The 27,038-nt window shown below is 45.6% G+C and overlaps 1 protein-coding gene across 3 annotated transcripts in view; it reads left to right on the top strand.

The window, feature by feature from the left end:
* The window catches only part of KCNH1 (potassium voltage-gated channel subfamily H member 1), a 390,176-nt gene that overhangs the window by 297,592 nt on the left and 65,546 nt on the right, over window positions 1-27,038 (top strand). For all 3 annotated transcript variants that reach the window (XM_058701734.1, XM_058701731.1, XM_058701732.1), the window contains exon 10: window positions 4,230-4,426. In XM_058701734.1, the coding sequence (XP_058557717.1) occupies window positions 4,230-4,426 (197 nt within the window). The remainder of the gene's footprint in view (window positions 1-4,229; window positions 4,427-27,038) is intronic.

Raw genomic sequence — 27,038 nt, forward strand, 5'->3', positions numbered from 1 at the left:
TCTGTATCCTTCCTTTTGACAGTTTCCCCCAGTGACATGTGTCATAAATACATTTCTCATTTGCCAGAATAGGTTTGGGTTTGTTTTGAATCTGACGGGTCCTCCGACACCACATTCTTAAATCTCACTAACAGATCATTTATACCAAAAATGCTGCCTTGACAGGAAGAAAGATTGTATGATTTTCAATGTGGGTTGAAAATCAAATCCAAGTTCTAACAACACTGAGACTTCCTGGACCCTACAGATTAATCGCGATTATCTTACCGTGAAATACTTTGGGTAGTAGGAACTACTCTCTACTTATTGTTTCTGTCAAACCTTTGATTGGAAAAGTTTTCACAGTAGGCATGTTATCATTTCTAAAGATGCTTATAAATTTCATGGTGTGTTTCAACCATAAGATGGTTGTCCTTTGTTTTAGGCAATAAGTGTGCCCCTGAAGAGTCATTTATAAACGGAATTTTTACAGATAAGTTCATATGTTGAATACACATGAGCAGCTATTATTTTACTTTCTGGGTTCTTTTATAATTGGAAAAACTACTCCAAACTTGTTTGAGAAGTGTAATGCTCACACATTAGATTTTGTTTAAATGAAGGACAATTGGGGCGCCTGGGTGGCTCAGTCGGTTGAGCGTCTGACTTGGGCTCAGGTCATGATCTCACGGTTCATGAGTTTGGGCCCCACGTTGGGCTCTGTGCTGACAGCTCAGAGCCTGGAGCCTGCTTCAGATTCTGTGTCTCCCTCTCTCTCTGCCCCTCCCCTGCTCATGCTCTGTCTCTCTCTCTCTCTTTCTCTCTCTCTCAAAATAATAAATAAACATTTAAAAAATTAAGAAAAAATAAATGAAGAACAAATGACCCTTACATAAGGTGAGGGTTAGGGGTGCTGACACTCTGTACAGTTGAAAATCCACGTATAATAGGGGCATCTGGTTGGCTTAGTTGCTTAAGAGTCCGACTTCAGCTCAGTTCATGATCTCACAGTTTGTGGGTTCGAGCCCTACATTGGGCTCTATGCTGACAGCTCAGAGCCTGGAGCCTGCTTCAGATTCTGTGTCTCCCTCTCTCTCTGCCCCTCCCCTGCTCTCACTCTGGCTCTCTCTCAAAAATAAATAAACATTAAAAAATTTAAAAAAAAAACGAAAATATATGTACAACTTTTAACTCCCACCAAACCTAACTACTAATAGCCTACTGTTGACCAGAAGCCTTACTAATAAAATAGTCAATTAACATGTAATACATATAGGATGGATTTTCTATCTTATATGTATAATATACTGTGTTATTACAATAAAGTAAACCAGAGAAAAGAAAATGTTATCAAGAAAATCATAAGGAAGAGAAAATACATTTTTGGTGGCATACTGTATTTATTGGACAAAATCCACATGTAAGTGGTCCTGTGCAGTTCAAACCCATGTTCTTCAAGGGTCAGCTATAATCTTAATGAGAATCAGATGGTATTACCAATGATCTTGTACTCTCAATTGTTCTGACTTAGTTATACCACATATCATCCCAATAGGAGATACAAGATTTGTAAATTCTACATTTTGGCACTGATACACAAAACACTCAGGAAAACCTGCTCCTGTGAGAGCCACTCCTTGCTCTTTCTTGTCTCATTCTTTCAGGGAGGGATGTGGGGTGCTGCCAGCTCAGAGTTGGGGGTGATTTGTGATGTTTTGCTGAAATATTAAGTAACTTACTAAGTAACTTCTCACAGGCTTCTCAGCCCAGAGCTCCACAATTCTGTGTGTTCTCGTTACCTATTTCTGCATAAACTTCCCCCAAATTTAGTGGTGTAAGGAATTTGTTACTGTTTCTCACCATTCTGTGGGTTGTTTAGCCCAGCTGGTTGGTTCTGACTTGGGCTTTCTGCATGTGGCCCGCACACCAGTGTTGGCTGGGGCTGCGGGCATCCGAAGGCTTGATTGGTCTGATGGGCCAGCCGGGATGGCTTATTTAAGTGACTGGCAGAGGCTGGCTGTCAGCAGAGAGCTCAGCTGGGCTGTCCACCAGAGCACTGATATGTGACCTCTTGCATGGCTTATTCTTCTCAAAACGTGGTGGTTGGGTTCCAAGAATGGGCATCCTAAGAGTAAGTGTTCCAGGACACCCAGGCTGAAGCTGCAAGGCTTCTTATGATCTTGCCTTAAAGTCCCAGTCACTTCTGTCACACTCAAGACAAGGGACTAAGACAAGTTGAGAATCAAGGGGAAGGAAATTAGGGCTTGCCTCTTGATGTAAGTTGCAGCCTACAGATGGGGTCCATTTTTTGACTGTCTACCATACTGCACGTTGGAAGAGCTCTCTCTAGAAGAATAAGATTACATAAAAATGAAAGGCATGGGAGGCATTGCAGCACAGTGGGGGGGGGGCAGTCGTAGAATGTTTGCTATGCATGAACTAATGGCCAGCCTTGTTGGTTAGAACTCAGTACCAGGAAGCACACACTGAATGAGCCCATCTCCACGGAAGCTGGTAGCATCCCACAGAGAGAAGCATTCCCATGCAGTGGCCCCCACCCCAAAGTAACCCCCTCATAGTACAGATGATTGAAAAACACCTGGGAAGGGAATTGAACTAGCACAGTTTTAAAAGCACTTTTATCTAAAAATTTTTATCTACATCCTCATGCATGTGTCTTGTTGATACTGAGTCTGTAAAATGATTTTCATAAATCAGAAGTATACATTGCCACACAAACACATAGGAAACTGTGAAGTAATGTGTCTAGTGCACTTGATTTCCAGCTGATGCTGTGGAGGTGCTTGGAGAAGGCTGTGCCCCTGGAGTACCTTATATATAAGAATGGATACTTTGGCATTTGAGAAATGATCGATTTCTGTCCAGATGCTTGGGAGTCTAATTGCCTCCTTGGCCTGAATGAGGAAAACACTTGCCTGTTAATCATATGGAATCATGGGTACCCAGGTTCCTGCAGAGAAGTGTGGCTGGTCTGGATACATAGGCCAACAACCCTTGAGGGTTGTGAGAGTTACTCTCTACCCTCGTAGCCTTGTTTATTGCCCCCAGAATAGTCCTCTCCAGCTCCCTGAAGATTCAAATTTGTGTTTATTTGTGCTGAAAATTTAGAGGCAAGATAAACAACATTTCAAGCCATTTATAACCAGAGGCTGTGCTGGCAAGGGATTGGGCTTTCCATTAGACATATGTTAAAATGTTGGACTTTGGGAAAGATAGGGAGAATATCCCTAGATGTGAAAAGCAGGTGATTAAAAGAGATTGATACAAGTTTGATCCAGAAGATGGTTATGTGGGATTAGTACTCTGTTGACTTACTAAATATCCTCTTGTGGAATGCCAGGCATGGAGGGTCCTGGAGATGCCAAGTGTATGGGGCCCATGTTTTTATACTAGCAGGAGGGCCTTTGGCAAGGGTGAGGAACATGGAAGGAGGTGGGGGAGAGAAGGTGAGGAATGAGACACCATGCAAACATAAGCCTTAGGGCAGTGGACAGAGTATGGGAGAGAGTGAACTCCACCCTCGCCTGCCTTTTTCCACACGGATCATCCTAAACAGAGGAGACCTCTCTTGATCTTCAGCTCCTGATGGAGAGTCCACACCTTTTCCATACTAGTCACCTCTCAGTCAGTCTCATGAATGGAGATCCATAATTCAGCCTCCTTTCTTACTTCTCTTTTGCCTGCACATATTGACAGAACTCCTGTTAGGTGCCAGACACTGTGTGACGTGGAGGGAACTCTCCTATTGGGAGTTACACAGCAAACAAGGAAACAAATGATGTAGTTATAGATTATGATTGGTGTTTTGGGGAAATGGGGGTGTGATAAAGAATAATAGGATGACCACTGGGTGTTGTATGGAAGCCAATTTGATGATAAATTTCATATATTGAAAAAAATTTTTTAAAAATGCAAATCTCTCAAAAAAAAAAAAAGAATAATAGGGAGTTCCCCATTTGGATAGGCTGTTCAGGAGGTAACTAACAGTCAATGACCCTAAAGTCATTGGTTAAACTTTGACATGTCTCATACGGTATTTTAAAGTTCCTTAAGTTACGTGTTGTTAAGGTTCAAAATAAAACCTGTGGTGTTTTTTTTTTTTTTCCTTTTCTGAGCCTAAGTTGTAGAATGCCAAATGGACAACAATTTGGGGAGACAAAGGGAAGCCAACCTGGATGGCCAGACGCCTTCTGGCTGACACTTTCTTCACCACCACTTTCTCTCCCTAGGGAAAGGAGACGTGTTTGGAGATGTGTTCTGGAAGGAAGCCACCCTCGCCCAGTCCTGTGCCAATGTTAGGGCCTTGACCTACTGTGACCTGCATGTGATCAAACGGGATGCCCTGCAGAAAGTGCTAGAATTCTACACAGCCTTTTCCCACTCCTTCTCCCGGAACCTCATTCTCACCTACAACTTGAGGAAGAGGGTAAGCTGGCAGTTTTGGTTTCTTTTCTATCAAGAACAGTCTCTGTGCACTTAAGATAACCACACGGGCGGGAAAAGTCCTTTCGCGGTTTATTTAAGTGGAGCAGTGGTTCTGTGCATGGCTTGCTCTTCAGAGCTTTTGCTATGAAATAAGGGAAACAGGAATGTTGCTAGATTAAAAAGATGGATTAACTTTGCTGCAGAAGGGGTTGGTTCATGAGTGTGTCCATGGGCTTTTCCCCAGCAATATCTAGACCTTCTGGCATTTTGAAAAGATGAGCAAAAAATGAGGTCATTAAGCATAAGAGACTCTTAAAAACTGAGAACAAACTGAGGGTTGATGGGGGGTGGGAGGGTGGGGGGGTGGGTGATGGGTATTGAGGAGGGCACCTTTTGGGATGAGCACTGGGTGTTGTATGGAAACCAATTTGACCATAAATTTCATATATTGAAAAAAAAATAAAATTAAATTTAAAAAAAGATGAGGTCATTAGTCAGAAAAGTGACTGACTGGGGCTACTTAATTCAAATAAACTGAACTCTCCTTGGTGACTAGGACTCACTAAATGGTGTGAGGCCATTCGCCGGCTGATAATAATAATTTTTAAAAGCTATGAAGATGATTCAGTTGGGCCCAGAAAATCAGAAAGGTATGGAATCTGATTGCCTAGAGAGTATCTTGTATACACCTGCTGATTTAAGGGTTTGAGAAATGAGCCGTTTTAAGACCCAGAGAAGATTTCTGTTCTGAAATGGTTTCTTTCAACCCTCAGATCATCAGGTTCCATCTGCCTCTGTGAGGACTAAACTATTCGTCTTGTACTCTTTAGGTTTTTCATGTCCGACTTTCTTGCACTTCATCTATCTCTTTTAGTTAACAAGGTAGCTCTGACCCATAGAAACCGCCTATAGGGATTATCATAGGAATCTTTCAACAAATGACCTCATAACCTTTCCTCCAAAACTGTTCCTCTTCTTAAGGTCCTTGCCTCTGTTGACATTGTATCACCCTGGGGTTCCAAGTTAGAAATGCTGGCATCATGGTTGATGCTTCTTCCCAGTCTCCCATGTCTCAGGTTACTCCTCAAATCCTTTGAGTTCCACCTAAGCTCTCAAACCTGGGTCCACGCTCTACTTCCATCCTTGGGGCTCTCGCTGAGCTCTTGGGACACAGCACCCGGATGCAGACCTTTCCTGTTTCTGGCACCATGCAACAGGCTCCCGCTTGTATCTGTCCTCGACATGGCACTTCCTCCTTTGGCCGATCGTATGACCTTAAAAACAAATGGGATCATGTCCCTTCCTTTGTAAAGACTTTTTGCCCTCAACCTAACTTTAGGATAATGTCTGTATGCTTCACCATGGCTTGTGTGGCTTTTCACATCTGGCCCTGACTTAACTCCCAAGCCAAAACCTCAGCCACTCTTGCCATGCCCACTGCTACCACCCCGAACACTCCCACCATGAGGACTCTGCACAGCTCTGTAAGCACCACACCCTTCAGAGCCCTGGGCGTCCTCAGCCAGGCATTCTTTTTTCTCCTTCTCTGTGTGACAAGTGCCTACTAACCCTTAAGACTACTGAAATGTTTACTCATTCACTCATCAAACCCAGTACACACCAGCTGAATGAGACTAGACATATAAAGCTGAATAACACTCAGTTCCTCGTTTCCAGGAACCTAAAGTCTAACAGAGAAGATCAACACAGGAAGGATAAATGTAGTACAGGAGGCTAAGTACAAGAAGTATGATTTATATAAGCTATTGTGGGAGCAGTTTGAGCCAAGGCACAGAGAAAGGAATCAGCCTTTTGTCTTTCAAGTTACTTGTACAAGGTTCCAAAGGCCTATTACCTGGTTACCCCTAATATATGCTTGTGAGTCCCTGCTCAGAGGCCCAAGAGGGCAAGGCCTGGGTACCTGGGTAGCCCCAGTGCCTAACCCAGTACAGAGGACTAATAAACATTTGGCTTGCCAAGGAGAAAGAGATGGAATCTCTAGGCCTCAGTTTCCACATCATACAATGTGAGGTTGTGGATTGTTTTTATGGTTCTGTGATTTGAAAGCTGGCCATTTGAATTCTCATCGGGAATGGGCAGTGGTGTTGAAGTGTGCATTCACAGTTCTTGTTTGTTTATTTGGGAACGTGGAATGCTTGCTAGTGGTACTTTTAGCCACGTGGATTCTTCTAAAGTCTATTTTTTAAAATTTTTTCCTTCTTTTTATGAGAGGAAGTTGATTATAATCAGCTTTCGGTGCCGCTGATAATATAGGTTGAAAAAAACACAGTTTGGGTTATTTGGACTAGTAATCATTTTGGAATAATTGTGGATCAAATAAATCTGTCTTTTTTTTTTATAAAAAAACAAACAAACCAAAAACAGCAGTGCCTCCATGGTCAGACTATCTTCATAAGTACAGAATGCTTGACTGCTCTTGCGGAAGGGAAGACTCAAGGGTAGCATTTCAGAAAGGCTGTCATGGAGGAAGATTAGGTGGGGTCTGTATGGACACAAGGTGTAGAGGAAGCATCCAAGCTGTAGAAGATATGAGAAAGATCAGGTGGTCCTTAAGGTATTTAGACATTCCCTTGATACCCCTCAGAGATATTGCAGAGGGCCCTGAGGCATCCAATGGAGAGTCACATTAGTTGACCTTCAAATGTCTTTCCAATCACAAATGCCTCTGAGTCTGGCACAATTTTAGTGAGGTTCTTTACAAGAAGAGTAGCCATTCTTTTTCTTGGAAAAAAGAGGCTGTCATGTTTTGGTGTTGCCATTGTAATCTCTCATTGTGTCCTTCTGAGAATTAATTCATAGTTACATAGGGCATAGAAGACAAGAACATTACATGCATGAATTATTCTTGCAGCTATTTTTTTTCTGGCAAAGTGAAGTGTATTCTTGTGGCTGTTTCTATCTTGGCAAAATTGAGTGTTATTTGCAAAGATTCCTGAGAACATAGTGCCTTTGACATCTGTTTGGGGAGTTGTTTGGTTCTGTCGACGTCCTCTAGTGCACAGCAAAAACTCTGAGCTGGAAGGTGCGTCAATGGCCATCCAGTATCCCCTCCATTTTCCTACCACCCTCATTTCACAAATATGACCTTTTATAGAAAGGTCACAGAGCTGTGTCAGTAATGAAGGAATTGGAGCCAGAAATGACTTATCGCCCAGGCCTCTTGCTGATAGGCCTCTTGCTGATTCTCACAGCTTCGTGGCCTCCCCTGGCCTCTGCATCCTAAGCCTCGTCCCTTTTTCCCTGAATCCATGTGTGTGAGCACCGCCCAGCTCTCTGCACTGCTGTTGGGACCCAACTCAGGAAGGGACATGTCACCTTCCTCTATTTCCTCCAAAGACGCCTGAGGTCATAGGCAAGGATGAAAGGCACGACCCTGAAGCCAATCCTGCATTTTGACCTTTGGATTTCCTTGCCTATGGGCACTGAGCCAGATGAGACCTGGGTCTGTGTCCTACCTCTGCCACTTAGTGCTTCTGCAAGTCATAAGTGCTTCCTCAACTGTAAAATGAGGATGATGAGAAGTTCTACCTCGTAGGATAATTGTGAGGATTAAATAAGGTAATACCGGCAAAGCTCACACACAGGATCTCACACAGTACAGGCTCAGTTACATTGTGGGTTATTATTTTGTTTTACCCACTTGACACCCTACTTCACTCTACTCTTTATTATCTTGTGCCTTTTGGAAAATAAAAAGAAGGAAGCTTGGGGCGCCTGGGTGGCTCCGTTGGTTAAGCGTCCAACTCTTGGTCTTGGCTCAGGTCATGATCTCGTGGTTCATAGGATCGAGCCCCATATCAGGCTCTGTGCTGACAGTTCAGAGCCTGCTTAGGATTCTGTCTCTCTCTCTCTCTGCCCCTCCCCTACTTGTACTCTCTCTCTCTCTCTCTCTCTCAAAAAATAAACTTAAAAAAAAAAAGAAGGCAGCTCTTCTGCCTTTGCTTATATAGGGTACTCACTCTGCAGAATGTTCTGTGGGGCAGGTGTTATTCCAGGGTTCTCTGTACCTCCTGCAGCTGCTCTGGAGTGCTGACATGGTGCTTGGCTCCTGCCAGTAGAGAGGTCAGCATTCCCTCACTATTTTCGCCAGTTTCATTCATGGAGGGAAAAATTAGGCCATTCTGACATCTTAAGTCAGCCAGGGAGTCAGGATTTTTCCAAGAGGAAAGCACAGCATCCTTGTTTCCTCTAAGGGAGGTTGCATGTGGTTGTCCATGAAAAGAAGGGGAGGAAGAGCCTTCCTCCTCCCAGACCCTTGGCACTCTGGGGTGAAGGCTCTCCGGGAATTTTCCTCAAGGCCCTGAGTGGTCTTTTTTCTGCAATCAGAGCTTTGCACAATACTAATAGTAGCATTATTACCCACTCCTGATATTGTGCAAGCTGCAAGTTACGTCCCAAAGTTGGTATGTGTTTCATGTCCGTTTATTAAATCCTTAGAATAACGCCATGACATTATAGTATCAGTCCCGTTTCTCCAGGGAATAAACTAGGGCCCTGTGGCCCTGTGGAGAAGAGAATCACTTCTCCAAGGTCACCCAGCCAGTAGGTGGCAGGTTCCAAACTCTGCACGTGCTCCTGCTGCTAAGCAACATCGCATCGTCCTGTGCAGCTTCTCCCATGCTGGCATTCTTTGGCTTCTGCTTTCTCCCAGTTCACTGACCTTTCAGGGGTGGAACAGAGTGTCTCCAAAGTATCTTCACTATCGCCTAGCACACTCAGAAATCTGTACAGTAAATCCCAGTCTGGGGACACAAGATGTTCCCCCCCAACAGAGTGACAGCCACACCACAGCCGGGGTGTGTGGGAGGCATAGCACACCTCCCTTTGGTTAAACAGCAGGCTACGCAGGCCATGATATTAGTAACTTACGAAACAGAGCACCCACTTTGGGGCTAGGGACCTAGGTTTGAATCCTGGTTTTGACTACTGACCAGCTGTGTGCTCTTGTGAAAGTTCCTAAACTATTCTAGGCTCATCTGTAAAAAGAGTCTAATAAAAGTCTCTCCTAATTAGGTTTATTGAGAAGATCACATGCATTACAACAAAACAGTGACATAGTACCTGTAGGAACTGCTCAATACCTATTTATACCTTCTCCTTCCTGCAGCCCATTTCTTCTCTCTGCTTTCAGTCTCAGAAGTTCTGAGTTCATGCTTTGCTCCCCTTTGTTTATAACCAGACCCTTTCTTTAATCAGTGTCTCACTTGGGCTCTACTGTCCTTTCAACCTGGGATGAGGGTTCCTTTCCCAGGTGCTAGCTAGGAGATTGGGTCTTCCTGCTCATCATTAGGACAGTAGAGAAAATTTCTCACAATTAAATGATGTATTGTAGACAAGCAATTAGGTAATTAACAGCAGTCAGTGCATGGGATAATTGGCATGTAGGTAATTGGTAGGGTGGTTCTCATTCTCTGTGTGTGGGGCTTTATTTTTAAAGCCAATGTTGTTGTGGTTTTGAGTATGTTTTGTGTAGCGTTTGCCTATGATAATTTGTTCCAAGATAGCTTTTTCTTAGCTTGATAAGGTCCCAACCTAGTGAGTTTGGAAGGAGCTGAGACTGTAGTTACTGGTGGCTTCAAAGCAGGGGCCTACTAATAATGCCTGTTTTCTAAAACTGAGGTTGCCATAGTGAACTATCTTGAATACTATATGTACTTTTCAACACCCCCTCCCCCCCCCCCCCCACACACACAACACCTCGTAACCAAAGGGCATTTTATTCTGGAGCGGAGAAGGTGAAAGCATTGGAGCTTGGAAAAAGAGCTCTGCTCAGAACTGGCGTTGGAAAGCCTCTGTTTTCTTTCTGCACAAATTCTTGTGGAAGGTGATAAGATGGAAAGATCAAAAGGCCAGGTGCTTGGAAATATATCCCCTTTCCCACTGAATCATCACAGCCTAAGTTTTAAAAATGATCTCTACATAGCCTATATATATATATATATATATATATATATATATATATATACATTTTTGTCATTCTTCCATAGTGAGGGCTTCTGTGGAATTAAAATCATCCATTAGACTGTCAAGCTATAAAGATAATAAAATCAGGGTTTTGGAATCAGGGTTGGGGAAGGGATAGGTCATGTGAGTGGTAAGACCACAATTCTTTCAGGAAAACAACATAAAAATCAAAGCCAAGTCCCTTTTCCCTCAAGAGGATCAGGGGATGATGTTAGGGACCTGTGTAGACTTCCATGGATCCTTAGGCATTCTCCCTAGTGCTCCCAAAACACATAGCAGACCCCCATCATGATCCCTGGGGTGTGGGAGAAAATGAAAATGCTCCATGCTTTGTTATGAATCAGCTTGAAATGCAGCTGGTTTGGGTATATGTGGCCATTTTCAAGGAAGCAATAAAGTTCTGGAATGAATGTGATCTTTGAAGCTAGATCACTGTATCTGGGCTCAGCCACTTGCTAGCTGGGGGTGAGGGTGCAGGAGGAGATTGAACAACTACAGCTATTCCTGTTTTGTGGATTCATACTATCTACCCCACAAGGTAGCTTTGGGAAAGAAAATTGTGGGCCAGCCACAGTGCCTTACACATAGCAAGTGCACAGTCAAGTTACTTTCCTTCCATTATCCGTGGGAATGAGGGTAGCAGAGTGAAGAAGGAGAGCAGGAGTCCTAATAGTGTGGCTCAAAGAATAAGCATATGGAGGCAATAGAGAGTGATGATTACAGATGTGGACTCTAGAGTCAGAGTTCTTGGGTTCAAGTCTTGGCTCTCCTTAGTGACCTTGGGCCAGTAACCCAACCTCCCTGGGCCTCAATTCATTCATTTATAAAGCAGGAATAATAGTAGTACCTTAGAAGGGTACTTTGTCATAGCAAGATCTCAGTGTATGTGTTGCTCTCACTATTGTTATTGTTGAGCTTAGCTTTTCTGGAAATGAAGAGATGCCATCAAGTGCTAAAAGTTTTAAAAGGGGAGAAGGGTAGGGGCTGAAATTTAACACCTAGAAATCTCCCAGACAGATGATTTCAAGATCTGTGCCTAGACCTCTCAGGTAGTACCAAAGGAACAAGTGATTCATCAGTGAGGTTTGGTAAAGAATGGCTCCGTTGGACTCATCACAGATCCTGACTTCCTCCTGTGACAGAATGGATAGAGGGAATGGTAGAGTCTAATGTGGAGAAGGTGCTGGGGGAGGGAAGTCGTAACTTATCTTAAGCCTTATCAATCCTGATGCACTATTACAGAGTGTGTTTACCACAAGTTAAAAAAAAAAAAAAGATCTGTCCAAGTTCAGAGAACCATAAGGCCAATGCAGTCCTTTGGAGAGTAATGTACCTGCCTAATATTTTCTTAGAAACGTGTGATTGACTTGTAATAAATAGGGGAGTACTAATGAGTCCCAGATCGTGGGTTCAGTCCCCAGGTGAGCAAGCTGGCTTCCTGAGGTCTCAGATGCTTGGTCTAGCATTTTGCACATTTATTTGCCCCCTGAACAGTTTTTGAATTCCACCTGCAAATTTCTACTATCTACTATAATAAACCATTTAACATCTGTCAGAGCTGGTGTTTTACAGAACATCTCTTGGAAACAGGGACTAGATTGTCTTTAATGTCTCTTCTGTTTTACATGGTCGGTGACCTGTAGAATAGACAGGACTTGTCTGGGAAACATCAAGAAGCCAAAGAGAACTCCAGCACAGTGGGAATCCTGGTCCCTCGGTCCTCAGTGAAATCCCAAGCAGAGATTGTGGGCAGACTCTACCAGCTTTCTGAACACCCCCCTGAACTCAGCTTTCCCCCCTCACCTCTCAGGGGCCCAGTGGCTCATCCATTTCCAGTGTGCAGTCAGCCTTGTTGGCAAAGAGCAGTTTGTCCTTGGTTTGGCAGTGCACGTGCTGATAAAAGGCTGCCGACAGACGTTTTCTCCCTGGCTTCACTAGTCCCTTATTGGCCCAGTCAAACTTCATGTTCTGACCCCATCTGCCATGTTTCTGTGCTTCCTTGTTCCCATTTAAGTCCTCCTTCCACTCTTAAAAATTTGCGCTTTGGCTTTGAACGTGTTCTTATACATCTTGCAAGTGAGTCATGGAGGTTTTTATTCTAGCCTGTGCTTTTAGTAAGTGGAGAATTAGGATTTCAACCCAGGTGACCTGTCATAATAATAACTACCTTCTAAGATGTTAGATTAATGGAAGCAAATGTTAGTTCAGCCCCTCCCGCCCCAAGGGGGCTTTGAACACCTGCATCAGGAGCTCACACACAAAATCTAATCCAGTCCAGATGTCCATGTGGATGGTTTCTGGTATAATGTGTGTCACAGACCCACCCAATTTTGGTGCTTCTCACTGCAAACTTTGCTGGTTGCAATTTACTTGTTACTAGTATCATTTACTGGTTTGTCCTTCCTATATTTAATTTAGGCTTCTAGAGTGAAATTCTAAATCCACAATGGGGCCCTGACTCCATATAGCTTCTCTTTAATCTCTCTAGGGTAGGTGAGACCCCCCCTGTCTTTTGATCCAGTAAGTATCAGTCACCTTCTCTTTGTAGGTCTTATCATGCTTCCAATTAACTGTTCACTGTAGGTCTTCCTTTGCAGTCTAGAAGCTCTGTAAGGGCTAGACCTTGTCTGCCTGATTTACCTCTCTTTCCTGATTAGCTCTCTTAGAGCTTGGTACAAAGCAAGAATTCAATAATTAAATGAATGAATGAACGAATGACTGGACCAAACAACTATCCATCCAACCAACAAATGATCATAAAAGTACACCAGCCGATATTGGGCATGTGCCCCCTTCTTGTTATATTGTTGTTTTTATTTTAATGTTTATTTCTTTTTGAGAGAGAGACAGACAAACAGAGAATGAGCAGGGGAGGGGCAGAGAGAGAGGGAAACACAGAATGTGAAGCAGCTCTAGGCTCCTAGCTGTCAGCACAGAGCCCGGCGCAGGGCTTGAACGCATGAACTGTGAGATCATGGCTTGAGCTTAAGTCAGATGCTTAACCAGCTGAGCCACCCAGGCGCCCCAGTATAAGTTTTTAAAGCCTTGACTATGAGAAAGTTTAGAGATCTCTCCTTCTGTCTGTCTCTGAAACTTTGCCCATATATCCCATCTCATCCCTCTCCCATTTTCTCTTTCCCAGGCCCTGAGTATCGAGGTATCTCAGCTTCTACAGGTACCACTGATGCCAGCATAAGATAATAATAATCACCCCCATTTATTGAGTGTCTCCCAGGCCACCTATGCACTAATGCATTTGTATGCATTATCTCATTAAGATGCTGAGGAAACTGAGGCTCAATTAGGTTAAATAATTTTCCATGGATCCAGTAAGCTAAATGGAGCTGGAATTTCAGCCCAAGTCTGGCAATCACCAAGACCATATTCTTGCTTTTGTGCCCCTCCTGAAAATGGAGACCCCAGCTCACTAATCTGGGGTTAGCACTCCCCAGAGGAAGCAGAGCCTTGTGAAGCAAGTTTAAGTCCATCATGAGAAGCCAGAGGAATGACCTTCAGCTCTGAGTGCCAGCTTGACTGGAGCTGTGGACCTGGGCAGGCCCCTGAAGATCAGGCCAAGGCCAAACTCATCCAGGGCTGCAGAGAGGCCTTAACAGCAGAATGGGTATAGGGTAGCAATGAGTCTAAGGCCCTTTCTAGCCCAGAAGTAGTTAGCAAGGGCTGTGAGGAGGAGATTTTGAGATGGGTATTGATCAGGGGTGGGGGGGGGTGGGTAGAATTTACCTGACTGGGAGAGAAATATTGTTCTTTGCGGGTACCCCTGTGCCTCATTGTGGACAGGGCACAGATGGTCAGTTAAATGGCTGATAATCAGGAAGGTGTCTGTGGAGAACAGTGAATCTGAGTTACTAATCGGTAATAATCTGAGAAGAGAGGGCCTCCTGAGGGAATCCACTGGCCAGTTTCCCCACTCCCCAGGTTTTTTTCTTGCTCATTCCCCACCTGGTTTTGAGGACTCCTGAAGGGAATTATTCCAGACTCACAGGGTACGGCAGCTTCAGCATCAGGGTTTGACTTTTCTGGAGGTGCCTAGAGACCCCAGGGAAAAGTGGACCAACACAGGGGACATGATGCTTTCAGGGGCCCGAGTGAGCTTGACATCTCTTCCATGCACTTCCCACCACACCTGCTGATGTTATAGGAGCCTGGCAGCCCCTCAGACCTCTCACTTTTCAGGCTTTAAAATCCACCTGACTGTCCCCAGGCGGCCTGTAGTAGCAAAAGCCAGCAGATTTTCCACGACAGGTTTAATTTTTAAAAAGCCCCTTGCTACAGGCAGCATGTGGAAGATGGTGCCTTATCCCTCAGAGATCAATTTGCAGACAGCTCCTGCATTCTGCTGCATTTCCCAGCGCACTTGTTGCAAATGCTTAAACCAGACATGAAAACAGCCTCTGGTTCACAGGGTATGAATTTCTAAAAGAGGATACTTGTTCATATTATGGCGCCTAAAATCCTGCCCTGCTTAGGCTGGAGCACATCACACATTTGGCACTTCCTGGAGGTGTGGCGTGAGAGTGTGTCCTAACCCTGTCGGACCTCTGTAATCATCTGGATGAACAGAGAAGTGAAGCTCGGTCCCAGTGACTAGAAGCAGGGTGAGGACTTCCCCAGGCATGGGACAAATCCAATGGCAGGTGGCAGGGGGTGGAAGAATAACATGGAAAAGGAACAGAACACCTGTGAGCATAAGAAATGGCATCGGATACTAAAAATCCTCAGTGGTGGATGTTCACTGGACTTGTGATCATTTTGCAATGTATACAAATATCGAATCATTGTATCATACACCTAAAACTAAGAGAATGCTGTGTGTCGATTATATTTCAATTAGCCTGACAAAGCATGTACATTACTGAGGATCCTGCAGCCAGCAGCATGCCGCGCAGTAAAGCGGCAAACTTTCCTTCCCTAAAGTCCCTCACTCAAGCACAGGGAGGAATCCTGCCATGGAAATTTGATTTCACTTGATTTCATAACAGACAATAAATGATTATATAAGGCTCAGGTGGCGGGAAGGGTGCTGCCTTTCTCCGATCTCTTCCCTGTTTGGTTTATGCTTAGCTCCAGGGAGGACTCTGGAAATCTGCTCCAGGTGAAACTACTTTCTCTTGCCCTAGGACAACAAGGAGCTGGGGAAAGAACGGGGCTCAGGGAAAGAAAGGGGATTGAGAAGTCAAGGTGTAAAGGATGCCTGTGACTGGAGAATTTCAGGAGGATGAGTAGATTTTGCCAATAGTATTCATCCAAGAGAGGAACCTGGCACCTGCTCGGCGTTGCTGAACTTTGCCTGGGGAGGCGCATGCCTTTGCTAACCCCGGACTGAGTTGGGCTGGAAGAAAATCCCAGGGAAGAGCTTGTCTGCCAAATCCAGCTTTCCCAATCCTTCCGCCCCGGGGCCAGATGAATGTAGCTGCAGAGCGGCTTTGTTTCTCTATGAGGCCGCATGTTGAGGCAGCTGGGAAGGTGCCAGGATTTTCATCCTGGGCTTTCTGCTTAAGCTCTTCCTAATTCTACTCTGACATTTCTCTCAGGTTAGAACCTGAACAGGGATGCCTTGTGGCTCAAGGGCTCAAGGCTTGCTGACTAGCGCTGGAGGCAGCTCCTAATTACCTGCGGTTACAAGCGACACAACTCCTTGGAATCTATAACCAACCATTTCCAGCAGCCCCAGCTTCCCTGATGGAAGAGTTGCATCCCGCAGCCTGTGCAGGGCAGCACCCCCTGTGTTCCGTACTTCTTCCTTCTCTCTCTCCCACTGTTGGTGACTGCTCCGTGGGCTCAGGGGTCCCACAGGAGGCCGGAGCATGAGAGGTGTGCCTTGGTCACTGCCCAGGCTCTGGCTACCGTCTCCTTCTGCAGAGGTAGGCACTGTTTGCCTGTGTGCGTGCACACCCCTCGTGCACCCTTGGCCGGAAGTTTTCAGGCTTCTCAATGGACTGGTCTGTCTGCCAGCAGTGCTGCTGGTGTGTGTGTGTGTGTGTGTGTGTGTGTGTGTGTGTGTGTGCGCGCGCGCGCGCGCACACGTGCTTGCACACACGATTTCCTCCCATCAGTGATTAGTCCTAAACGAGGCTGGATAATACACCAACACTTGCTGGATCCGATCACCCCCCAGCAGCCTGTTCCTCTACCAGCTGTGGTTGCGGGGTCAGCTCGGCTTAGCCACGGAAGTTTTTTTAGTTTTTTTTTTTTCCTTCAGGGTAGAGGTAAAGATTAGCCTGACATTTGTAAGTTTGAAAACCCTGTAAAATGCCATGTGCAGTCAGTTGTTATTTGTCCACATGTGTACTTTGTAGAAGGTAAATGCCCCCATTTGGGGCCACGGCCTGGAGCCCTAAATCCTTAGTAATTATAGTGGGCAGAGCACATGGGGGGAGGGGGACAGGAGAATAGAAACTGTATATGCTGTGTACTCTGAGTGCAGGGCCTTTGGGGCCAGGGAACTTTCATGGCATTTACAAATGATTCATGGCTACAACCCCCACAGGGAGTTTACTATAGGTTATTTAGGATCCTGAGGCTTTGGTTCAGGACACAAAAGATACTCCTTCATGGAAGCAGTGGGAAGCAGTACATCAAAGGCCCCAGCCCAGAGCTTGGGAACAAATGTTCGGGGTAGATGCTAATTCTTCCCCTCAGTGAGGCCAAGAGCAGCCCCCTTGGGGAGCCTGGCTTCTGCCTCTCCTAGGCTGCCATGGCGTCAAGATTCCAAGTTTCAGTTGTTGTTGACCTAGCTTCCACTTTGTTTGCATGCCCTTCCTATTGTCTGCGTGTGTCCGGTATGGTACAGGAGTCTGATTTTCCTTGTCAGTCTTGAGCTTGCCAAGGAAAATAAAACCATCAGGTTGGAAGCTTCTAGAGAGTGGCACTGTGGCATCCCATCCACCTCCTGACACACCAGCCGGGCTTCCCCAAGTGTATTACTTCCCCGTGGCTGCCATCATGCATGACCACACACTGGGTAGCCGAAAACAACAGAAATTGACTCTCTCACACTTCTGGAGGCCAGAGGTCCAAAGGTGAGATGTCAGCAGGGCTGCGCTCCCTCGGAAAGCTCCAGGGGAGAATCCTTCCTTGCTTCTCCCAGCTTCTGGTGGCTCCAGGCACTTGCTGGCTTGTGGAAACCTAACTCTAGTCTCTGCCTCTGTATGCAGACGGCCTTCATCCCTTGCCTCTGTGTGTCCAATCAACCTTTCCTTTTTCTTATAAAGATACTGGTTGTTGGATTAGGGGCCTGCTCTAATTCTAGGACAGTCTCATCTCCAGATCCTTAAATTAATTACATCTGCAAAGAAGACATGCAAAGATCTATTTCCAAATAAGGTCACGTTTACAGGTACTGGGATTTAGGACTTGGACATTTTTTTTGGGGGGGGGGGATGCAGTTTAAGTCATGACACCACCCTTTTCCTCCCCTCCTTCCCTCTCTTCTTCCTCTTCCTCCCCCTCCCCTGCTCCCCTTTTTTCCTCTCCCTCCTTTTCCTCCTCCTCCTTCTGCTCCTCCTCCTCCTCCTCCTCCTCCTCGGGTCCCTTCCCAGAACAGGAATTTTTTTCTTATGAAGAATATTCTTGTGCAAGCTATGTTCCTTCTCCTGGATGGTTCTTGGAATAAGGTTCAAGTATTTGGTTCATCCTAGTTCCCTTAAATCTTAGAATAAAATATTTTCCTTTGCTTTTCTCATGAGTAGTCTACTTAGAACCCAGTGGAACTCTGCTGCAAAGAGAGATTGACAAGACACACAAAGCACCAGGCTCTCAGAAAAGAGGTTTGTGTTAGACGTTAGAGAGAACTTCCTGCTGGCAGAGGTTGTGAGATGTTGGTAAGTAATACCCACGGCAGATGGTTACGAACAACCTTTTGTTGACCTTCCAGCTCTGATCTCTCAGATTCTCATTCTGAAAACCTTTGATGGTCCCTTACAGCCTCAGAACAAAGTCCAGGGATCTTGTGTCAACCCATACTTCCCGCTGCAAATTGCAACTTCATGCTGTTGTCTGATGCCCGGCTGCACCGGCAGTCACAGCACGTGCCATGTACTTAGTTCCATGTACATCCTCTCGCATGGAGCGCCCCTCACCTACCTCACCTCCTCCCACTGATCCCAATCCAGCTGTCAAAACAGGATTCAGATTCTACTTTTCCCACTCAAAGCCTCCTTCAGTCTACTTCCAGCTAGAATCTTTCTCTTCCCTTATTTGTCTTTCCAGGGTATTTTGTTTGGTCCTTTAGAGGAGGTATCATTCATGTATGATTGAGCACATATCTGATGTTTCCTGTGGATTTGGGGGCCTTACTCCTATTTTTATTCCTTGCATTCCTCCATGCAGTGCCTGGCACATAGTAGATGATAATTTAATCTCCTAGAGTAACAACTCAGTTGCCACTCACCTGCCTTTGCACTTCAAGTCCAGAAGTGGGGATTCTAGCCCTGTGTTTTCAGATAGGCTGTCCTTCACTGCTGTCTCCAGCAGGCATCCCCAGGTCAGGCTGCTCTCCCAGTGGCCCACACCCACTGCACCAGGGTGACAGGCTATCCCAATTTGTATGGAACTGTCCTGGTTTCGGCATCTAATGCTCTACATCCTGAGAAACTCATCAGTCCTGGACAAACTGGTTATCCGACTCCACACTCAGTCTCTACTGGCTCTTGCTGAAAGTTCCTAAGAATTGATTGTAAGTCTGGTTCCATCTTTCTGCAGTCATTTGTTGTAAAACCACTTCGCTGCTTTCTTCACCTGTAGGTGGGCATCTGGCCTTGGCCGTGCACAGCCCTTCTGAAGCTGTCCCCGAGACAGTATCATAAATGTGACTTCTGAACTTTCCACCCAGCTCTTTGGCATCCTGGTCTGGTCTCCTCCACACCAGCCCAAATTCTAACTCAATCCATGTAGCTGACCCTTCCAGGTAACCTTTCTCCCCTCACTCCTCCTCCCAACTCTGTGCCTTTCTCATATCAAAGAGGGCCTCAGAGGATTGGAGCCCAAACCAAACCCTCCCCTCTGTAGAACCACAGCTCAAAGATGCCTCCTCTATGAAGCCCTCCTTAGGAAACTCTTCCCCACCAGCTCATCACCACTCCATCCTTCTTCCTCTAGGGGTTCCTAAGTGATTGAATGGATCATGACCTCTTGGGGGGAAGTGCCTGGTGCCCTGAACCAGTGTTGGGACCTGAGTTCCACCCCGAGTTTCCTGTAAGGTCAAGTTCTTAACCTCAGTTTCATTAATTGTATAATGAGAAAGTTAAGTAAGCTCTAGTATTTTTACCAGCCTTACCGAATTTGGATTCCAAGGGTATCTGCTCTCCCTCTATGCTCTGGAGAGCCTCAAGTACAAATGTCTTAAGCAAGACAGCAGTGGAAAGAGACTTCTGGAATCTCCTCTCCAATTGGTACATTCCCTCCTCCAGGCCCTGCTTGACTTATAATTCCCATCTTTATCCTTTGACTCCCCAGGATAATCCCATCCTGGCCCAGCTGTGAGTAGGACAAAAAAGCCACCACCTACAGCTTAAGAGATCTTAAGGTACAGTTAGAAGACTGATTCCTTTACCATGACTTGGCTTACAGAACTCAAGATTTGAGAGGAGAGGTTAAATTCCTGAGCCTTGTCCTGGGCTCAGTTTCCACCAGACCCACAGCTATGTCTCCCTCTCTGTGCCCAGGATGAACTTGTCAGGACCTGTGTGTCACTTCCCTTGGATGTTTTCAGTGTAGCTAAGTCTATTGAAAAAATGGACTGGGTGAACCTTGGGTTTCGAACTCTCTAACTTGTGCACATCTTTGTGTGTGTGAGCACCTACTTTTAACGTTGCACCCCACTTTACCTTCAACAAGGCATTGTCACATATTTTATTTCAACTGATCCTTGCTACAACATCTTGAAGTTCATACTATTATTACTCCTGTTTTCAATGTGGGGAACCTGAGATTCAGAGAAGTAAAATGTAGGATGTGTGGCAAAACTAGAACTTAAACTCGTATCATCCAACTCCACATCCCACACCCTTTCCACTAGCCCACTTGCCTGTGTGCACCTGCAGCGAGATAGTGAACAGCCTTGGGTCTCCCCAAACTCCTGTTCTCCCTGAGAACATTCCACTGACAGAGGCAGGTGGCCAAGGGACCTACCTCATCCTTGGGCTTAGTTCTATAAACTAGTGTCTTCCACCCAAATCATCTCTTTGGTCTTGTTAAAATGCAAATTCTAATTCAGGTCTGGCGGGGGGAGTCAACATTTAGCATTTCTAACACAGCCCCAGGTGATACTGGTGAGATACCGGAGGCCATCAGGAACCAACATGCCACGTTCCTGAGTGCAGACACAGCCTCAGTTGATGGCACTTTGAGGAGCACACTTGAGCAGGGCTGGAAATAGGTGGACAGGAACAGGGAATCTCTATCTCTCCAGGCCAGTCTCCAGGAGTCCACTGTTCTTCCCCAGTGACATAGGCCATGGAGAGGCCCAAGAATGCTGATCATGGAATAAGAGAACCTAAATACCCACCCCTCCCCTCCACCCCCATGGAATCTGTCTGCACTCAGGAACGTGGCATGTTGGTTTCTGATGGCCTCCTGTATCTCACACATGATGTGTCAGCCTGGGACCTGGCCTTCATGCCCTTGAAGCTGTGGTCCCTTGGCAGAGTGAAATCAGCTTTGTCCCGGAGTGGACCCGAGGCACGTTGTAGCATGACACCTGCCTTGCACTGTGTTATACCAGATGGATGGCTCTCAAGTCTGATAACCATAGTTTCTCAGCTGGCATATACAGTCTAGAAAAGGTCTTTTCAGCTACTTTCAGGAGCAAATGGACATCTGGAAATAGAGTTTTAAATATACCAAATACCAGTATTTCCAGGTTTAAAAAGCAAAGCATAATATTTTAATCCTGGATGCCCTAGAAAATCAAGGCAACATAAGGCACCCATAAAGCATTTCCTCACAGAGACCTTCCCTGACCCTGATGCTTCCTGATTCAAGTTAGTTCTCACATCCGTTTTTACTCAAAGCGCTTTTTCCCCCTCATATCACTTAAACGATTGATAATATTAAGTATACAGTCTTTGACTGGTATTTGCTTCCCAGAGTAGTTTTGTCTTTTGCTGTATCCCCAGTAATTAATGCTACCTGTGTCTTTGAGGATGGGTCCCCTGATCTTTACCTCTCAGGCACTAGGCAGTGGTTTTCAGGGTGTGGTCCCTGGTTAGAAAGACAAATTCACAGCCTCACTCTAGACCTATTGACTTAGAATCTGGAGATAAGCTCAGAAACCTGTATTTCATCATGCCCCGCTGGTCATCCTAATGCCCCCTAAATCTGGAGAACCATTGCATTAGGGTTTGGGACAAGTTCTACAGTATCACACAGCATGGGTTCTGGTGCAGCCTTACAGCAGACGGTCAGTAAGAGAAGAGTGACATGGGCTCCTTGGACCCTCTCATCACCTCACAGAGAGGTGCTGGGGCCCATTTGAGGTCTGCATTCCAGTGGAGGGACCCTCACTCCTTGCCCAACTTCCCCCTTATAGTGTGAGACAGCAAGCTGGTAGAGAGGGGATGCAGAAAGGCTTTGGCATGGGCATGCTGGATCTGGGGAGCTCACTGGTTACAGGAGTACTCTTGGAAAGCTAGCTTCCTGGACTCAGAGAGCCCTGAGTCCAGGAGAAGCTGTAGACCCCACCACCCCCAACAGAGTGGAAGCCCCAGGCCCTGGGAAACAGACCTTGGATGTAATCCCTCCCAGGAGAGAAGCAGTCCAGCCAGCTCACTGCCCTGAAAATGCAGAGTGATATCCCAGGGTCTCTGTGGGACAGCTCTGCTTCCAACCCTGGCACTTAGTAGGCACTGGATGTTTTAGGGGTGAATGAGTAGGATAATTTCCAATTCTGAGGCTGATTCTGCTTTTCTGAGGTTTGGGTTGGTCACCAGCAGACTGGTAGCCTCTCAAATACCCAATCAGTCACGATATCTCTTGATGGGCTGGCCAGAAGCTGCATTAGCCCGTTTTGTCGCCATACCTAAAAACAGGTGCTTGTGCTGGACTTCCAGATTCCTCACTCCCATGCGATCAGCCTGGCTTTGTGAGAATGCTCAAGGGCTCCTCAGCTCCCCTCTCCAGCTGTAACCAGCACCCCCAGGCTGCCAGGCCAACTCAGGACAGTAGAGAGACTCAGTCTGTCTGTCCCAGGGCCACCCAGGCAGATGCAGTAGCGGGGACTATTTCTTTCTACCCGAATGGAAGAGCTGACTAGAGACCTGGCCCTCAGAGCTTTCTCTGAGGCATCCTGACCCTCCTGAGAAGATTGATCTTGCCTTGTTCCTGCCATCCACCCAAGGAGCCTCTCTCCAGGGCACTATGATTGACTTTCATTGTTTAATTAGCAGCCTCTGAACAGCTCAGGGAAGCAATTACACAGCACCTTCCAGACACCCGCAGAAAATGAAATGACGGGGGCTTTCTTGTTGGGCAGGTCCCCAGCCCCAGGCTCTCATCTCTTTCTTCTGCTCTCCATGCCTTTTGCTTTGGCCAGAAGCTCACATTTCTCCCCCATCTTTTGTGAAGTAATCTCTTTATCACATGAATCCTTTACAACCGACCCTCTTCCTTTACTCTTAATTTCTGCTCAGTGTCTTAATCTCCATCCTCTTTCTTGATTTCCTCCCTGCTGCCATGCATTTTCTGGACTTGTAAATAATGCCACTGACAAAGCTTTGAAGTACTTTTGTAGTATTTGCCACCCCTGAAAACACACACACACACACACACACACACACACACACACACACACACCCATGCCACGAACTGAGCTTCCTTCATCTGTTTTCATAACTTGAACCTCTCAGGTCTTATTCCTCCTCTCACTTTGCATTAGGCTCCCACAGCTTGTTAAACCTGTTCCCAGGTATGATTACCTTCCAGGCAGCTTCTCCATGATCCTTCCTGCAGAGATGAGAGCTGGGAGGTTGGGGGCAGTAGGGACATAATCAGGGCCCCGAACCACAATGCTCTTACTCAAACCCAGCCCTGTCCTGCAAGCCCCACTGTGTCCCCAGTGCTGTGCCAGGAAAAGTGCAAGGGATGGAGCATCTGGGTGCTGCTTCCTCCAGCCCACATGAGATCGAGGGCTCTGGAATTCTCAAACTGGGGATCTCACTCGTTCTGCATCTGCTGTGCCCCAGCATGGTTCTCCTGGAGACTTAGAGAAGCCATGGGTACTAGAGCATCAGGAATTCTAGTCTAATGGAGGGAATTCTTTTATGACAACTCTCTTTGGCCAAAGGTCACCTTGAGCCAGTAGTCTCCTTTTGCTAAGATTTATTCCAGTCAAATTCCTAGGAATAGAGAATAGAATGATTGATTCCTTCCGAATTCATGGTGACTAGATTTGATCCATTGTCATTTGCTCCATTGTTTTTGGTTTTCCCAGACTTCCCATGACCCAACGTGGTGCTTCTGAGAAAGCCTGCATTTGTGCAAAGACATCCCCTCCTGCCCTCGGCTCCAACAGGTGACTTCCTGACTCATCCCTGGCTGCTCACCCAGTTGTCTCCCTTCCAGGAGTTATGGGAGCACTATCTCTAATCAATTTACTTCAGGCAAATTAAGCAAGACCTTGCCTTCCAGGAATCCTGTCCACTCCTTTTAATCTAGCTGCATTCTTCAGCCCACCCCCAGGACATTTCCTTTATGCAGTTCTTTAGAATATTCCCACATGGGTATCAAGTTAATTAATGCATAATGTCACTACAGGGATCAGCAAGTCCCCTGGGCTGTCCCTTACGGATGGCAGGAGGTTGACTTTTTCCACATGGTACCTAAGGCTGGTCCTGGGCACTGAGCACAGTGGCTGTCTGTGCAGTTTGGGATGCACAATCCATATAGGGTTGTCTGTGAAGACTTCCCATCCTCCTTATGACTGCTTCCTTGCAGTGGAGCTTGGGTAGAACCATTGCTCACATGTAGCTTGGTGTCAATATCCCAGGGCCGGGAGCCCCAGGAAAAAAAGGTGTCTTCACTTCTTCATTTCTTCCTGGCCTCTCTTTTGCAGCTGTAGTGTTTTCAGTGTCCTTATTCCTTCCTCTTTTTTGCCCCTCCCTCCTGTACAAGCAGAAGGACCAAGGAACTAGACTGCCGAGGAAGAGTTGGGTTGGCCTGGGTCCTTCTGCATTCTTCTTGCCTTTTGGGATTTTTCCTACACCGTGTATATAGAGCGTGTCATATTTGCTAGCATGTTTCAGGTTAGTGATACAAACTCATTTATCCTATTGGTGGTAAACTCTACATTTACAGAAGCCAAAATGAAGAGGAAGTTTGGTAATATTCCATTATTTTGTATGTCTTCATTATCGTGGATCATGTAGTGACGTGATTCAGAAAACCCTCATGGTCACACTCAACAACACATGTGCCAGCCATTTGAAGGATCCCAGTGACCAGTTTACCAAAGCCTGAAATGGACCGGTTTAAATGAGCATGTGTCCCCTCGGGTGAAAGTTATTTGCCTTTTTAGAGATGATTTTCTATGAGGGGCAAGCAAGTACCTTGGTCACTTGTTGAGCAATGATTGAAGGGATTGCCTTCAAGTTTAGTTTCAGTGCCAAGCTTACCTTTCCCCTGTCTTAGCCCGAGTATACTGAGTGTGTTTTGGTTCTAACTAACCTGAGTTTGGTTTTTCAGAAGGTTCTTTAATAAAGAAAAATATTTTTAATCATAAAATTTAATCAGAAGCTTTGTCTCAAAGCAGGGAGAAAGGAAAATTAGGCCACTACCCTAAAGAGAAGACTGTTTCAAATCCACCTAATTAAGCCCCAACAGGTAAATAACAAAGGGCAAAGGAACTAAGACAGTGGCAGCCTGTAAGTAAAATTCTAAAGCCTTTTCAGAGGAGAACAGCTTCTGGCAGAGTGTAGGACTGAGGATCTAGAATAAAAGGAGAGAAAATACACCCAGAAACAACAGAATTGGGTAATCAGAGGAGAAAGCAGCACTAGATGTGAGAAGCCTCCTAGCATGGCTAACATTTCATCAGTTCTAAATCTAGTCACCATTCTTAGAAGGTAAAAGTCTGTTTTTAAAAAGATAGGAGGGAATGGAAAGAGCTTTATCAGAAGTTGATTTGTGATTCTATTTGAAGAATATATTTGAATATAATTAGAAGAAGACAGGGTGGGGTATTCTTTTCAGAGACGGTATTTCCTGGTGTGGTGGGGAACACTGAATGTATTGACGGAAATAAGTGGGTCACACTTTATTGTCTTGTTCATCTTTATCTATCTGTGCTCTCCTTCCTTGTGCACCCTTCTCTCGATTGCATCAAGTCCCTCCCTTCCTTCCAATCCCTGGGTAGGTCTCAATTTTGCCAGGAAGCTCTACTCTCCTTACTTAGTTCTTATCACTCTAGCTGGGTTGAGGGTGCCCTCAGAGGTCCTTCCTCTTCTGGGTCACAAAGGAACACTCTGTCCAGGGTGCTGATCGACTGTCTGTCCTGCAGTTAAGGTGACTTGTAAACTTCCAGATATGTTGGACTGAAAATTCATTTTGGCTAAAGCCCTGTGGCCAATGCCCAAACAAAACTACAAACATTTTTAGTTAGGGAGTTGACAAGGGCTGCCAGTAGCACTCTGCCAGACTGTTAAGGAGGTTTTTTTTTTCTTAACAGTCTTTTTTTTTAAAGTGTATTTATTTATTTTGAGAGGGGGTGGGGCAGAGAGAGAGGGAGAGAAAAAGAATCCCAAGCAGGCTCTGTGCTGTTTGTGCAGAGTTCAATGTGGGGCTTGAACTCACAACCGTGAGATCATGACCTGAACTGAAATCAAGAGCCAGACATTCAACCGACTGAGCCATCCAGGTGCCCCAATTAAGGAGTTTTATCAACATTTCTTTTTCTCTATCCCTGCTGGTCTCCTTTCAGTGAAAACAGGCCTGGTGATGTCAGAGAAACTGGGTAGCACCAACCCAGCAGACATATCTCATGGTAGATTTGGGTCTGCCAGATTGTCATGATCTCTGAGGATTTTTTTGTGACCAGCAATGGCCTTTCAAAAGCAAGAATGCCGTCTGGTGGGGGCCTCCAGCTATTGCGTGGAGGGCTGTCTTATTCTGGCAACTATGATTAAGGATGAAGGGTTCAGTTCTAGATGCCGTGTAGGAAGATGGCTGACCCTATTATTTTAGCCCTTGCCAGGACATAAAGCGAGCATTTTTGAGCATACGAATGGCCAGTCTCTGAATTCTATGTTCTTTTTTTGGCAATCAAGCTCTAAATTCTGGACTCTTTTCACACAATTTCCCTCTTCAAATTCTTGGGCTTCCATTTCCTTTTCAGTAAAATGAGAATTAACCCATATTTTGGAGCTGTAAGAAATATGGGAGCCCGTCAGTAGTATTTTTGGTAGGGAAGTGATATCTTAGAGCAAGAGGAGTTCTTTGAATGTCAGTAGTAAGACAGCTAGACTGACCAGTCCTCTCATGGAGCATCTAACACTTCTGCTGAGGGGCTGGGGAACCAAGAAAGAGAGAGTACAAGGATTGGGAAAGGAGATGGTCTATCAATTAGAGTTACTGTTTCAGGCAGCAGAAAGTGACATTGGCTAATCTGAGAAAAAGAG

Source organism: Neofelis nebulosa, chromosome 15 (assembly GCF_028018385.1).
Source record: "Neofelis nebulosa isolate mNeoNeb1 chromosome 15, mNeoNeb1.pri, whole genome shotgun sequence".
Classification (NCBI taxonomy): domain Eukaryota; kingdom Metazoa; phylum Chordata; class Mammalia; order Carnivora; family Felidae; genus Neofelis; species Neofelis nebulosa.